This window comes from Athalia rosae, chromosome 3 (genome assembly GCF_917208135.1).
Source record: "Athalia rosae chromosome 3, iyAthRosa1.1, whole genome shotgun sequence".
Classification (NCBI taxonomy): domain Eukaryota; kingdom Metazoa; phylum Arthropoda; class Insecta; order Hymenoptera; family Athaliidae; genus Athalia; species Athalia rosae.
In genome coordinates this window covers 8473168-8489340 of record NC_064028.1, presented here as the reverse complement: position 1 = coordinate 8489340, position 16173 = coordinate 8473168, and the positions used below count along the sequence as shown (strand labels likewise).

Here is a 16173-nt window from a genome sequence, read left to right as displayed (position 1 = left end):
TGTACAACCATGATTTAATAATAATTAATTTTATTTTTTTCATGTATCTATATGTATAGGTGTGTAGTGTGTTAAAATATTATTACATCGTTATTATTGTTATTATTATTATTATCATTATTATTTGGAATTTTGTCATGGGATTCATTTTTTCTCTTCTTTTTCTGTCTTCCTTGTACATCGATTCGTTCGTACATTTTCAACTCTCGATTGGTTGACTAGCATTATACAAAAATGAATCATGAAATTTATACAAAGAAAATTTATCATATAATATATCTTCTTAGGCAATATAATAATAATAATAATAATAATAATTAGGTATAACGATAATAATTCAATAATAATGCTCGACGTAAAGAATTATTTTCGAATGTTTAATTTGAATTGATTTCTTCTTCCTCCTTGTGATCATTTTTTTTTTTCAGTTTAAGTTATTTTCTTCTTGTTTTTATAAAATATTCACAAATATCATACAATGTTGTAATAACGAGATCGGATGAAAGATTTTTTCCCCGTTTCCTTTACTCTTTTCGTATTTCTCAATTTTTCTTGTTCCTTTTATCAATAGTAATGGTAATAGTCCATGATAAATTATTTTATTGGTATTTTATTATATTTCAAAGGGTTTTTTTTGCGAATTCTTTCAAGTGACGACTTACATACTATACAAGGTATACAGTACGTGTGTCTATATTTTTGTGATTTTATTGATTACGTATGAGATCAAGTATGGAAAAGAAAGAAGAATCGGGAATATAATAAAATATAGAAACAATAAAAAAATATAAAAAAAATGATCGATATCTTCCGCAAATCCGATGCGTGCGTTGAATTCGATCATTTTCAAAGTACGATTTTGATCTGACGACGTTAAGTTTTAATTTATTTATGTTATGGATTTGTTTTTTTTGTCTCTCCTTTTTTTTTTCATTCATCTACATCGTCTTAGAACGATTTCCTAGATCAAAGAAAAGTAAAGTCGAAATAGAAAAAAAAAACTAATCCATTGAGCACCCTATAAATACGAAATATTAATTTAGTCTTATTCGTCTCCGTATATCCTATGGATTTATTAAATTTCTCTTACGATGTACATATAGTTTTTTTTATTTTTATTCCTTTATTTTCTCAAATGTATGAATATTTATGAAATATATGTGTAACATCTATATTATTTGAAAAAGAGAAAAATGTATAAAAAAAAATAAAAAGAATCATACGATTTTTTTCTTATTTTTTATAGCCAGAATAATATCTGCTGTGGGGGTTTCACGATAAAAATTGAAAACGATTGGTCAGCGGTTTTTCTTTTCTTTTTTTTTTCCACCCTGTCGAGATGTATCTTTCTCCCTTATATCTTCAACAGGCTTAAATTCCCTCTTCCCTTCAACCACCGATGTTCATACGTATTATAGATTTTGTAGATACGTGTATCATTACAGTAGAAAACTACGAATTTGAAGGAAAAAATAAAATAAGAAAAAATGGAAAATTTTTGCGATCGTTGGGATAAACGAGACACGTGCGAAGTAAGGTCAAAAAAGGTGGAAGTTATAGACAAAAAGCACTTCGAAAAATACAATATAATGAAGAAGGGTGAAAAAAAAAAAAGGATCGAATTTCCTCCGATCTAAGTAAAGCACCGATCGCAATTCTCTCCCTACTCCTCGATCCTTTTCCTCCATCTCTCTTTTCTCTCTCTCTCTCTCTCTTTCTATGGGTCTCTCGGAGCAGCCAAGGTGCAATCACCTTTTCTCACCCAAGATGGCGATGGAATTCCACCGAGTACACTCAAGCCAAGAAATAATCTTGGCCATTTTAATATCATACCAGTTCTATCTACATAGGTATAATATCAAACTGCCACAAATATTATCGCGTGTGTAATATACGTACAGATTTCAAGTGCAATATCCGAGAAAAATTATATCAATTTATCTATATGATATTAGCATTCTCTGCACACGTCCAAAGATCAATTTTACATCAAACACTGACCGAATCGTTTTCAATTTTAATATTGGCTCGGAAAGGAAAAGATTGTGGATATATCAGATTGCTTTTAACTAAACCGATTTTTAAATAAAAAAAAAAAGAAAGGTGTTAAAGATTAAGAAAAAAATAAAAACATATATCATACATGGGTATATGTTTATGTGGTCAATCAATGTACGTCATGTATATAATATGTATCGTATGTATGATCGTGTGTTCTGCAGGGAAATGTAGTGTCTCGATCTACCCTAAGAACTATTGTTATCATTATTATCATTATAATCATTATTACATAATATGATACAACATCCCCTTTCACATCATCATCGTCATTGTCATAATTAATAATCAGCCATACTAGACAATTATTGGTGTTTTTTTAGAAAATAGGTCGACCGTTTAGAATAAATAGCAATTGTACAGAATGTACATATATATAATGTATGTATATACTCATATATATTGTTACGTTTCGCCTCTTTTACCTCGGCTCTAAATTATCCAAAACGGTTGGAAGCTGAATTGTGAAAACAATTGATTGAGAAATAGACTACGACCTATATTCTAATTAATCGTTTTCACGATTACAGATCTTACGAAGTGGGCATTCGTTTAAAATTTGTTATTTCAGTCGAGAAATTTTCTTTCCACTTTCCATTTCCTATTTATTAATGACATATTATTTATTTGAGGCATAGCCGCACCACGATACAATATATACATATATATCTATATATTTAAGAATATATACTATACATCATAATACGTCAATAATTAATATTATTACTAAATTATTAATTTATTTTAATATATGTTTTAATCCATATCTTCATTTATATAAGATTCTTGTTCTTCTTCTTTTTATTTTATTTCATAGTTTTTATCTTATTATTGTTATTATAATAATCATTATATTACATTTTACCGGGGGAATTCATATATAATATATGTATAATATTTTTTTTTTCCGTCAATTTTTTTGCTTCCACTATTTTACACGAGTTTTTTTTTTTTTTAAATACACAATGTATCTATACATATAATATATCTATATTGGATCTCTCCTGTTCTTTTTTTCTTCCGTTTTGTTTATCAAATTGTTCATGCAATTTGTTTTGAGTTCAAGACGTATATATATATTACAAAGTCTTTTTTTTCCTTTTAATTTTCGTTCGTGTTACGTTTTTGGTTTCACTTACAAATATTTTGTATCGAGATAATAAATACGAAAATTCGTAAAAATAAAAATTGGAAAACAAATCCGAAAAGAGAGAACAAAGAATAAATAAAAAATTAAAATGAATTCACTCACAGTGTCTGATTGCTTATCGTAAATTTGAAAAAAATTAGTTTAAAATCGACTTCATTTTCCTAGACGATTCAGTTCGCTTCATTCAATATTTTTTGCAATATTGTGTTATTCGTTTATATCCGTAACGTCGATTGATAGATTTTGGATATTTCAAATCGAACGAAGAACGTAGGTTTATATCGCGTTAGTTTTTTTTGTTTTTTTTCTTTTATCTGCGTTATTTTTCGTTTCCGTATTTTAATTGGCGTTCATGATATCGCGGAGTTGAAGAAACGTTAGTGTGGCGGCATCGTGACACCCGCGACCCGCATAATTCCCTCGTGGAATTTCCGGTCCGCAGATAATCCCAGGGATCTATTGGCACATCTGACACTCGCGTCGCGATAACGACACTTTCATAGTTTCGCGGTCCTCCGCACCTATATATACACACGTATATGTATATAGGAGAGGCGAGGGGCTCGAATAACGACAGCGTTTTTTCTTATGTCATACTTATTATTTTTCTTCAGCTAATTTCCGGTCAGTCCACCCTGAATCTCTTCCGAATTTTTCATCAGCTGCTCGGACTCCGTTCTAATTTATTCGTCATCTATTTTCTTTGGGGATTTGTTTCTTCTTCTTCTTTTTTTTTTTTCTTTTAATTTTCGTATTGTTTCAATGTATGCTTTTTCAGTCTTCAGTTTTTCATTAAAAAAAAAAATTCAACGCGTCAAAATGTTTCTACATATTCTCAATTGTTATACGGGATAGTAACGGCGACGATCGTCGCGTGCGTTCATATTTATTGGACAAATATATAATCGAAATCAATATCGATGATTTTTTCATGCACGGTAGGTACCGATTATCCCGTTTCTGTCCCTGTGATCCTGAAGGTCCTGTTCCAGAGCGTCTCTGTGCTTCTGGTGGTAATGATGATGCTGTTCGACTCTGTCTCTCTCCCTCTCTCTTTCCCTCTCCCTTTCCCTCTCCCTTTCTCTGTGATGATAATGATGATGGGGCGTGTGTCCGTTAACCGGAAGTGTTGGATACGATGACTGATTACAGGGAGGTGGATGCCTGGGGGGTGGCGGCGGGTGTCCAGGTATGCCATTCTGTAGTCTGGATCTGGATACGTCGATGGAACTTTCCCCTCTCGCCGGTAATGCCGGGGGTTGCGAATGAGAATGATTGTGATTTTCCTGATGATTGTTTCTCCTTAACGAATGATTAGCCAAGTGTATCCTCGGCGTTGTACCACCGTTCATATTAACGTTACCGGCAACACCGACGCCGTCGTTTATTATACCGGAAGTTACGGCGGAACCGCCGCTACCGCCTATCACCCCAGAGTTTGACGATCTTTGTGAACCCGAGCAGGGCAGCGTCCCCGGCCGACGCATTTGTCTAGCAGTTTCACCGTCTATGTAGGTGAATCCATCGGCTGGCGTTGTTCCACCGTGTGGAAGAAACCAAACGCCTCCGTTCCCGGGGCTTGCCGCCCTAAGTTCTAGCTACAGTTCGGTAACCGGTATAGGTTTGAGTCCCGCGGCTACTTGCGCCTGTTGTTGCGCGTGAGCGGCTCTAACGATGTACTCGTCGTCGGAGAACGTCTTCTGATATTCGTGTTCCTTCCGCGATATTGCCCTGTTTTTGTAATCCTTGAGGGCATCGCGTACTCTTCTTCTGCAACGGTAGTGGAGCAGCAGAGCCAAACCGGCGAAGAGCGCCAGACCGGCACCTCCGAGGGTGGCCAAGAGCGCCTGTTTTCTCGGGTCGGAAAAAGCACAGCCGAGTTCGTCGGGTGCCATACCCTTGAGCGATCTACCGTGCAGGTCTTTCGGTGCTGCGCAAACAACCGGACTCGAGTTTCGCGCGGCGAGTACCTCGGCGAGCCACAGAAGACCGCAGTCGCATACCACGGGATTTTCACTGAGGTCTAATTTTCTCAATTCACCCCAGGCGACTAGGGATTCGGAAAAACTGGCGAAGGCGTTATCTCTGAGTACCAAGTGTCGAAGATTCGGAAGGCCGGCTAGAGCGCCGTCTTCCATACTGGCCAAACGTTTGTTACTGTTCAACGAGATACACTCGAGATTCGCGTTGTCCGAGAAAGCACCGCTTTCGATCGTCGTCAGTACTTTGGCTCCCGATACGTCGAGCCTTTTGAGGTTTGACAGTCCGTGAAAAGCACCGGCTCTCAAAGCCGTAAAATCATTTTGACCCAAGGTGAGTTCCTCGAGTCTGGGAAGTGTTGCTAGTTGCCTGGTCGGAACTTCCCTTAGTTTATTACCACCCAGTTTGAGGGTACGTAGGGCATTTAAACCCCTGAAGGCACCGTCGCTGACGTTATCCAGTCCGGCTCCCGTAACGTCTAAAACAGCGAGTCGACTTAGGCCGTTAAAACCGTCGTCGGGTAACGAGGAGAACGCGTTCAGTCCGATATGAAGTTCCGCGAGTGCGTTCAGCGGTCCTAAAGCGGGCGACGGTATCCCCCTGAGTTGATTGTCGTCGAGGTAAAGAACCCGCAACGATCCGAGTCTTTGAAAAGCTTCGGGATCAACGTTCGAAATTCTATTCTGTCCCAAATCGAGTTCCTCCAATTTCGTGAGCGATGTAAATAGTCCATTTCTCAAAGTTTCCAGATAGTTATCTCTGAGATTGAGTACCGTGAGCGACTTCAGCCCTTGAAAAGTTCTTTCCGTTAGTGCCGATATCTTGTTGTGCTTCAAATGAAGTTCAACCAATTGTTTCTGCGCCTCGAAACTGTTGTTCGGTATCGTGACGAGATGATTGTTGGAAAGATCGACGTTTCTTAGATCGCCGTAAAACTGGAAGGCTGCGTCGACGATCTTTATTCTGTTCTCCTTGAGCACTATCCTCTGTATACTTGGATTCAGTGCGATCGGAATGACATCCAGATTGGCCTGGACGCACGAAACGACCAGAGTTTCATCGTCGCAGTCGCATCCGTTCGGGCAAAATGTAGCGGCTATTTCAACGGAGTTCAAAACCGCCGCAAATAAGAGTACCAGGTGAACTTTTGAAACGTCGTAGCGTCTGGAAACCTGAAACATGAAAAAGTAAAAAAATATCTCGTTAGTTACATCGTGTAAAAACCCGACTCAACGTCATAAAGCAACAAAAAAGTAGTCAAGTAAAATTATTTCCCTTTCCTTTTTTCTCTCTCTCTCTCTCTCTCTCTCTCTCTCTCTCTCTCTCTCTCTCTCTCTCTCTCTCTCTCTCTCTCTCTCTTTCCTTTTCTTTGACCAAAAAACCTTACCCCCTTTCAGAGTTTTCCTGCAAAAGCTAAAGTAATTACACATTAAGCTTTAGCTTTTCGCTCCTCCCCTACTCTTTTTCTTTCCCCCCCCCCCCCCACCATCCACCATATACTAAATCTTTTCGCTCAAGCTAACTCTTCTTTCCGTATAAGACTGCGAATACATCGAGCTTTTCCCCTGTCTATAACTGCTGCACGGTTGCCTGCAGGTTAGCTGCAGGATTTTCCCCGCAAGAGAATGAAAAATAAAAAATATGAAAATGAAGAAAGAGAGAGAGAGAGAGAAAGAGAGAAAGAAAACGGCGGCAGTCTCTCCGAGCCTCGGGGGTGAAAAAGAGAGGACGAGGGGGTTAGTGGTAGGCGTTTCTTTGAGTAAAGTGGTAAAAGAAAGCGGCGTAAAACCATCGTTGATTAAAAGTCTGAGGGTTGGTGAAACAGAAAAAGAAGGAAAGAAAATAACGGAAAGAAAAACCAAAAAAAGTACCGCGAGCTATACGATAAGGATGGAAGTGAGTTAGTTCGGTATTCGTTTTCACGAGTGTTGAGGAAGAGTTGGTTGTCAAAGTAAAAAAGTATTATATATAGGTATATATATATATACCTATGTACGCGTTTAAAAATGTTTTTTTCTTCCCTTTTCACTCAAATATCGTTTATGACAACTTTTCACGACTTTTGACGATCCGCGTAGCGCGAGATTTCTCAAACAAATGTATATAGTTTCTACGGAAGGAGAAGGGGACGAAGAAGAAGAAGAAGAAGAAGGAAATGGAGGAGAAAGCGATAATCGTAGTAACTCTCGGCCAAAGTACCTGGCTACGATTTTATCTCACTCTCCTCGTCTCCTCTGTTATTTTTTTTGTTCTTTCTCTGCTTTTTTTTTTTTGTTCTTTTCTCCTCCTCCTTCCGGGTGTTGCGCGGTGGCTTGCAACGGGGTTGGTTTCAGAGGTATAAGAGAGAAGAAGATGATGTTGTGAGCCTCTAAGCCGCTGATATATTTATGGCGTATCTCTAGTTATCTTTAGCTGTGTATATTGCGGTTTCGGGGCGAAAAAAGAGGAAAAACCGCACAACCACCATCTCATAGACAGATCAGCTCAGCCGCCGTCAGATAGCATCCTTTCCTCTCTCTTTCTCTTTCTCTTTCCACGGCGGCACTGATATCTCGAAAACATCCAGGCTGCTTATCTTTTTGCCATCACCATACCCCCATCCCCTGCTATACCTATTTCCTCACCCATATGTATCCTTATCGGATTTATACGGTTATCCGCGCTATTTGTCGATATTTATGTATATTACATAAAAATTCTCACGCCATCGATATTCATTCATTTTTTTTATTTTTTTTTTTCATATACATTTTTCTTTTTTCTCTATATACATTCGAAGCGTGGACGTGACGGGGGATCAAGTTGCAAATATGAATACATACGTATGGGGTTCAGGTATCCCGATACTATTGCATATTTATCTGAGCGGCGGAGGAACGTTTTTTGATTTATTTCTCAATTTCGACGTCATAAACCAAAGACAACGATACTTGGATAACAAATGATGAAAAAAATACCTATCACATGCTATACGTATTCCTAGGCATTTTTTCTCTTTTTTTCCAGCAAGCGAGGAAAATTGAAAAAAGAGGAGGCAGAATATTATCAAAATAACGTTCAAATTCTCCAAATAAACTAAACCATATATGATACGAACGTGATTTGTAATCGAATACCGTTGATCACCGTTACCCCTATACTTTAACTATAATCGCACGGTACGTGCCACGCACTGCGTATGCGTGTGAATTATAATACACCAGGTATATATGTATGCGTATATATATATATCTAATTCATTTGTATGGAATCGCACATGACGCGTACGCAGCAATTTTTTTTCCTCCCTTTCGTTTCCTTACCGCGGTCGAGGGTTGCAGGGTACGACAAACAAACTAAATATTTCACTATTTTTTATCCGTGCGTACATCAAGTACGGTATATATATATACGTATACAGGTAGACGAGGTACGTGTGTACATACATAAAATATATATAGATGTTATACAAATTTTTGTTTCTTTCTCTTTTTCATGTTCCTTTTTATCGTACTTGTTTTTCGTAACTCCGAGCGAAAGAAAAGCCGTTCAATATTTAAAGAAGTAATCAATTATTCAACGAAACACCCCTATGAGCGAACAGCAGGCAGAGATCCTCGCATGCATGCATGTTTCCTCTCTCTTTCTGTTTACGATTCTGTAAAACGTCGCATGGTATATATTTCCATATCACTATATGTGTATACGTCTATATACATATATATATATATACACCTAGAAAACTACACACACCGAACGTCATGGCGTGATAATACCGTAAAGCTCGCGAGCATGACTCCGGTGTATACGTACGTACGTTGTACATACGCGTATGACCAGAAACAGAAGCGCAGACTAAACAGAACCGGCGATACACAGTTGAGTTGAGCGCACGAACGAACGCGTGTGTTCGGTAACTAGGTATCCACCACTCCCCTCCGTCCGTATAAAAGTAAAATAGGTACACGAGCACACCTCCGCGTTACACGTATACCGTGTATAGTACAAGGTATGTAAATTATAGGTGAAAAGGAATTGCAGGAAGAGAAAAGTATACTGGAAAGAAAAGAATATAAGAAGGGCAGCGATATCTTTTACTTGGAACCGATAAAAGTCTCAGCCAGTCGTGTAGCTCCTGAGCTTGGTAACGTACCCGTACTCTGCACACACGTACGCATATGCATTATACGTGTGAACGACGAACTCGTGTACATCGTCACACGGACGGATATGTATATCGGAGGCTCCGAGGTAGAGACGCCGCCGCGGCCGCGGTGGTCTTCTCCGCGCGGTACGTTGTATCGAATGAATAATGGCACCGCGCTCCGGGCACGTATACGTACGTACGTACGTACGTACCCCTACCCGGAATGACGTCACGGACGTCACGCTTGCGATTCGAACAATATATATATATACGTATACGTGGAAAATATGTGTAACCTGCGCGAACACACGTGCATCATGTCCAACTTGTATACCTGCGACGAAGAAAGCCAACCTAACGTGGTCCCGACCGACTAACCGGACCGACTTTGTCTAGCTAAAACATTCTCATCTCGTAATTATGTAGGTATAAGAGAAAACCTGTACCGTAAGCTGGTGTGCGCGCCCGTCTATAGCGTACGGTAATAACGCGTCCCGGAGCTAAGAGACGAGACTTTTGCACGACTATCAGCGATTACCTTACAGTATAATGTACCAAGAGATACGGAAAACATTAAACTCACTTTCAGAGCTGCGTGGTATGGAAAAGCGGCAGCGGCAGCGGCGGCTATGCAATCAGCGTTATTCAAAACCCTCTCTACGGTATACAGCGAAAGATCGCTGTAGACTAAATTTCAAAACAGAGGATCGTTTTCTTTCTCCTTCGGAATTCATTTCTCTTTTTCTTTTTTATCGAAGTAACTATTTTTTTTTTTTTCTTTTTTAAGTATCATTTTCGCCGCGATTAGATTGAAAGTGAGCCGCGTAACGCTGTATAAATGTTGATTTGCGTGTTAATGAATCATGTAATATGAGTCCATGATTAATACATAGGCACAGCCTATGTACCACGTATACGTATAGATGTGCTATACAACTTTGTATTCTAAAGGGTGTTCAACGGTAGTTGACAAGCTCGCCTGATTGAGTCAAGTTTACCTAAACTTCCATTACGCAGAGATAGATGGAATGGGTATAGGTATACACAAGTATGTACGTATGAATATACTCTGTACGTGCGTGTTTATGTGTATCGTTTCTAGTTAACTTCGGTACACGCATAAACGTCTAATTAATTATTACAATTTATAACGCATCATTCGATCAACGTGTCAGTTTGGAGCGTATTACGTAATAATGAATTTGCAAATGTGCCAGTACACCTATATAACCTGTTACAGATTAACAAACAATATTAAACGTATACGACGTAATTATTTTTCCTCGACCTAACACCGTAGCTCCTCACGTATGCGTGGAAATTTATAAATATCTAATATATTACGCTTCGGTTGGTAATAATTATCAAAGATTTATACGCAGAGTCCAAGGCAACTCGAATCGTGATATCGATTACTTACTCGGCTGTATAATTCAAAGTCAGGTACGTACTCGTTCAATATTAATAGAAAATTTACTCGTTACTCAATGGTTACATAATATCGTTGAGAGAAGAATTTGAAAAACTTGGTATATATAACCAGTGTCTCAATTAACAGTAGTTATGTACTTTGAACCAGATCTATAGTCCATATCCAGAGCATCTGTAAGTCATAACATAAACGAGGATATCACCACCGCGTATGTGTACCACATAAGTTCACATACGTATATAGAATAATATATATAGCGACACAACCGCAGTCAAACTGTGTGGGGTGTATGGTTATTTGCTCGTGTATTATGGTCGGTTGGTTGGTAGGTGATGAAAAAAATTAACCACATGGTAGGTAGATATATATAAGGCGAGGAGTTACAAGGATGCGACGTCGGAGGGTTACCAACCAACACCCCGTGGATATCGGACAGCGGCACCGGGGGGAGAACAAAAAAAGAATCAGAGAAACAAAAAAAAAAGAAACAGAAGTAGCTGCGGCGAGTGTAAAAAAAAAAATTTCATAGCACATCCTGCAAGTCGGAGCAGTCGGGCTATATTTGTACATGTTATACCATAAACCGAATGCATGGGGCGAACGACGCACATACGCGTATGGTTTGCTACGAATTACATCTCCACCTATACGTCGACTTCATTCTTTACGAGAAAATTCAAAGCGAGTCGGTTTTACTTTCGATCGCGAAAATATCCCGATTCCCCGGTTGTTCAACAATTTCCAACTTTTTTGAGAATTTTTGATATATGTAATGTAATTTGTTGACGAGAGAAAAAAGAAAAAAACAAATTGGTAGGCAGTAACGAAATGTATGCCGTGTAATACGGAATGATATGAAAAATTGATGATAAACAACAAAAAAAAAAGGGGATAGAAAAAAAGAAATGGCGAATAAGAAAAAAATGTGGGAAAAAGTTTTCCGTCAACAAGCTGGCCGACAGCCAAGGCATAACTTTCAATGTAAGCAGCGTTCAACGCGCATGAATGTTTAACTCAAACTGAATATATATATTTTACCGGTGCCAGGATATCAAGTTTAACCATGTATAAATACATACATATGTGATAAAAAAAAAATATACATACATCAACTGTACTCCAATCTTGGAACGAAGACAATTTCCGAGATCTTTTAGTTTGTGATGAAAAAAAAAAATTCAACGAAATCAAATGAAATACAGACACACGACTCAATTAGTCCGACATCCTCGGAAACTCGATTGATTCGTTCCTCGGAACGGATGAAGTATTTCTTCAACTCAACATCCGATCCAGAGAGTCTTGAACTTGATATTACAAAAGTTGTTGGAATAACATGTTTTTAAATGAGTCATACTCTGTTGCATTTTATTTTTCTCTCTTGTTATTCTAAACGTGCGGATAATCTTTGCATTCAAATGACTCGGTGTCCCGATGACGTAGGCAGCGTAAAAATAGTATCAAAAAATGAGAAGGAGAAGATTGAACAAGAGAAGAAAAAAAATTAGGTCAAAATGTTAGAACGAAAAGATACAAGAAAAAAAAAAAAAAAAAAACAACCGACAAGACGTACAAACTGTGTATCATACTAACTATACAGTTTCCCCGCAAGTGAGTCACAATCGGTACGTGCGCTATTCACAGACCAGTTACGAATAAAACTAAACATAGACTTGCGCATATAAGGGGGAAAAAAAACCAAAAGAAAAAAAAAACAACAAGTCAAACAAAAGGAAAAGAACGAACGGTGCAAAGTGAGCGAACTAATTACAGACGTGCAGAGACAATTGTTCAGAGGCGAAAAAAAAAAAACTTTATCTTTAATTATTGTCGGAGATAAAAGAAACGTGTCGACTAGGTATACTCGAGTATCGGCGTGAATCATAATAATAGAATCACATTTAAACTCGATCTGATAAATCGTATCAGATATTTGATTAGATAATGAATGACGAAATCTGGACGAACAAAGTGAGGGTAAACGAATTTACGACAAATATGTCGGAAATAAATTATAAATGTGGAATGAATTTGGAGCAGTTGTTTTAATTTCGTCGGATCACGATGCGATTGTTGAGAAGATATGAATAATATTTGTATAGGAGATAATACGTTATGCGGCGCTTATCCGGAAAGTAGGGAAATTTACACAGCTAAATTGATTCAGAACAAACGAGATGATGACGAATATAGGTATATCTGATCCGGTGCAATGAACTCGTATCTCGTATCTGCGGGACATGCAGCTAAGTAACAAGATTAGGCAAAACCTAGCCAACAGACAAGCATTTAATTCGTCCCTAATCGGTTTATAGTACAGAAATAGGTATATCTCTATTTCTGTATGTATTAGAATATAACTGAGATCAAATGTAAACTCAGATTTCTAAGCATTTGTGTTCAAGAATAAGAAATATTCCAATCAAGTGCGTCGTCAAGGGAGCCAAAACGAACTGGACATGAAAAAAAATTACACGGAATCTTGGATTCCGAAATACATCCAGAAGAGGATAAAATTTAACGAATTACAAAAGTTTCAACGGTTACGAAATGTAGATGCACAGATTTTTTGTTTATCCAGTTGCCATAACGCAATACGTGTAAGAAAAAAAAAAAAAAAAGAATTTGCGTTAGCTGTTAGAAAATCCCGTGTACGTATCTGTGGAGAAAAACGTGTCCGAAGATCAAACAAAATTTCTACCGCCACAAGCACGCCGCGTTACGTACCGACGCACACCCTAGTTTATTAGATGTACACACGTTAGCGCACGTATACGCACGTATATTCCAACTTTGCAAAAGTTACAGGGCGAGGAAACTGAAGAGCACGAGAAGATTGGCAACTATGTATTACGTTTGATATGATGCGATGTACTACGTCGTACACGTATACCTATAGGATGCACGGTTGTGTGGATAATCATCTCATGGGAAATCAGATATAATAAACTTCGTGCGAGATATTACTCATTATGTACATGCAGGGAGTACATATGTACATCAGTCGAGCATGCATATGTAACAGCTGATATGATTTCGCTTGAAAAATTGAAAATAAATTAGGCTCACGCTTCGGTTGATTGATTAATGCGAACATATAACGGAATAAAAAAATTTACCAAAAGAAACAACAACGTTTTTCCATTTTTCTTTTGCAATTTTTCATGTTCGGATCAAGCTTTGGAATCTGTAGTCGAGGCGTTTAAATAATATCAGATTTTTAAAACTCGTCCAACTACTGCGGTTACTGTTATTCTCACTGCACGTACACACCGCGGTATATGACGTTCAGACGCTGCGACATCGTGCGCCATTTTAGGCGCGAAAATAAATCAACAGGTTCACCTACGCGACAAAACGTCATACAGTGTTTAAGATATTCCAGACAAAGCTCTACTCGCAATCCGAAGGTTTCATTGAAGATGAAAAAAATTGAACAAATAAAATAATACCCATCATCTTTTTATCGGATATCGAAACATCCTGTACAGATCGAGATGAAACCGAGCTTTTTGGAGTAGGTCAATGGTGCGCTGCGTCAAAACGTAGGTATCACACACTCGCACGCACGTACGTGTATGAAAATATGAAGTGAAAAAAAAAAACACAAAACTTCAAAAAAAAAATGGAAAAATAAAAATCATCTGAAATAAAATGAAAAAAAAGCTATAGCGCCTCGTCGGAAAGAAGCTATACGGTAGTAACGGAGGTGGTGGTGGTGGTTGGGCAGGACACCCGGCGTACATACTACCCACGCAACAGAGCTAACCTACCCACCCTTCCAGCGAAAACTGAAGTAATAAAACACGGGTAGATATACGTCTAATTACCAGGTTGAAAATGAACTCGGCATCATTAGTGAGACGCACTCGCGGGATACAGGTATAACACGCTCTCGGTAGGCGTACACACCACCACCACGATGGACACGGAAAATTCCCCCTCGCACACTTACGCGCACGTACAAAGTACGTACGTATACGCGTGTGTGTGTGTGTGTATGTGTGTTTACAACGTATCTACAAATGTACATATTTAATTCCCCCCGTATAATAATGTCCGTTAGGAACGGCTACGCCGCGGCACTCTTCCCTCCACCGGGTATTTTCAAAGCTGCTGCAAAATAATAATAATAACAATAATTGCGATAATCGTAATTACAATATATCGCGAATACGTGTGCGTATGCACCACTGTGGCGAGTATGGTTGACGCTCGCACATCAACCCCCAACATCCTTCGGCATGTGCATAGCCTGCTTACGTGATAAAGGGTGGACTGGGTAACACTTATTTTCACGTACCCGAAATCAAAGAATGACCAAATGGTCGTAGATGAATGAGTGAAAACCTGTACTTACAGAATTGTGTCGAGAGGACCTGAGCGATAGTTTCAATCTGTTATTACACGTCAGTACCTATGTATTCGCCCAGGTGTTGGTGTACCTGCGTTAGTTACGTACGTGTCGATTCTATGTACGTACGTATCTATTCGGCAAGACGGGAGAAGTAGCGGCAATTCCCTCGGAATACTATCTTGTAGTTTCAGTTACGACAAGGCGATATAACAAGAAAGCTTTGGAGTAGCATGGAGCATGAGCCAATAATCAATTTTATCACCGCCAAACAATTCGAGTATCGGGTTTAACTTCGCGCTGAACAAACGTATACGTTTTAAGCAAGGTACGTAATACGTGTCTCTGGTGTACGTCAGGATATACGTAGGATATCACGTGCAGCTATGCGCCTACAGTTTTAACCCTTACGCATATTAAATTTATTCTCGTTATATAGTGTTATTTTTTTTTTTTTCTTTTTTTTTTCTTTCAATTTGGAAAACCATATCGTTGCGGGAGCGTAGGAAGGCTCGTCCACACGCGCGCTGCGAGGCTCGTGAGCTAAAAATCGATTATTTTCTAATTCAGTTGTCCTCCGGGTTTTTCAAAGGTTTCAATCCGCACCGACTCCGTCTGTCTTTCATTTATTTTCTTTTATCCCGTACAAATCTCTCTCATTCATTCGATCCGATCGTTAAGCTTCCTGCAGCGATACGAGTATAATCTGCTGCACAAGCGGCGCACAGTTCGGACGCCGTCTGCTCCGTTTATTTAACTTTTCCGATCGGTATGATATTCATCGGATAGAAAAAAAAACTTCTTTTTTTTATTTTTTTTTTTAAACAAATAACGAAAATGAGTGCAGAGTGCGAAGAATGAAAATGTATTTTTACGCGACTAGAAAAATGCTGTACTCCGTATACAAGGAAGATGGTGATAATAAAAATGATATTTGAGGGTGCGTTGTGCGACGCGTGTATAGCCACAGGTATGATGTAAATTTATAGTTCGACTCTTATACATATGTACGTATGTCATGATATATCCACTTTTAATATGGGAACCACAGCACGTGTCTGCCAGGCAAAACG

The 16173-nt window shown here is 38.5% G+C and overlaps 2 protein-coding genes across 3 annotated transcripts in view; both read right to left on the bottom strand.

Annotated features, from left to right (window-relative positions):
* Positions 1-1344: 1344 nt before the first annotated feature.
* On the bottom strand, positions 1345-4695 carry LOC112694896 (broad-complex core protein-like). Its single transcript, XM_048653348.1, has one exon. It carries the CDS (start codon positions 4693-4695, stop codon positions 4138-4140), a length of 558 nt encoding a protein of 185 aa, XP_048509305.1. The 3' UTR covers positions 1345-4137.
* A 111-nt stretch (positions 4696-4806) lies between these two features.
* The window catches only part of LOC110116929 (slit homolog 2 protein-like), a 54875-nt gene continuing 43508 nt past the window's right edge, over positions 4807-16173 (bottom strand). For both annotated transcript variants that reach the window (XM_048653347.1, XM_025746409.2), the window contains exon 2: positions 4807-6360. In XM_048653347.1, the coding sequence (XP_048509304.1) occupies positions 4807-6360 (1554 nt within the window). The remainder of the gene's footprint in view (positions 6361-16173) is intronic.

What these genes read in the sequence shown, in the direction of transcription:
- LOC112694896 (XM_048653348.1), bottom strand. Translation starts at nt 4,695, where the DNA reads ATGCGTCGGCCGGGGACGCTGCCCTGCTCGGGTTCACAAAGATCGTCA.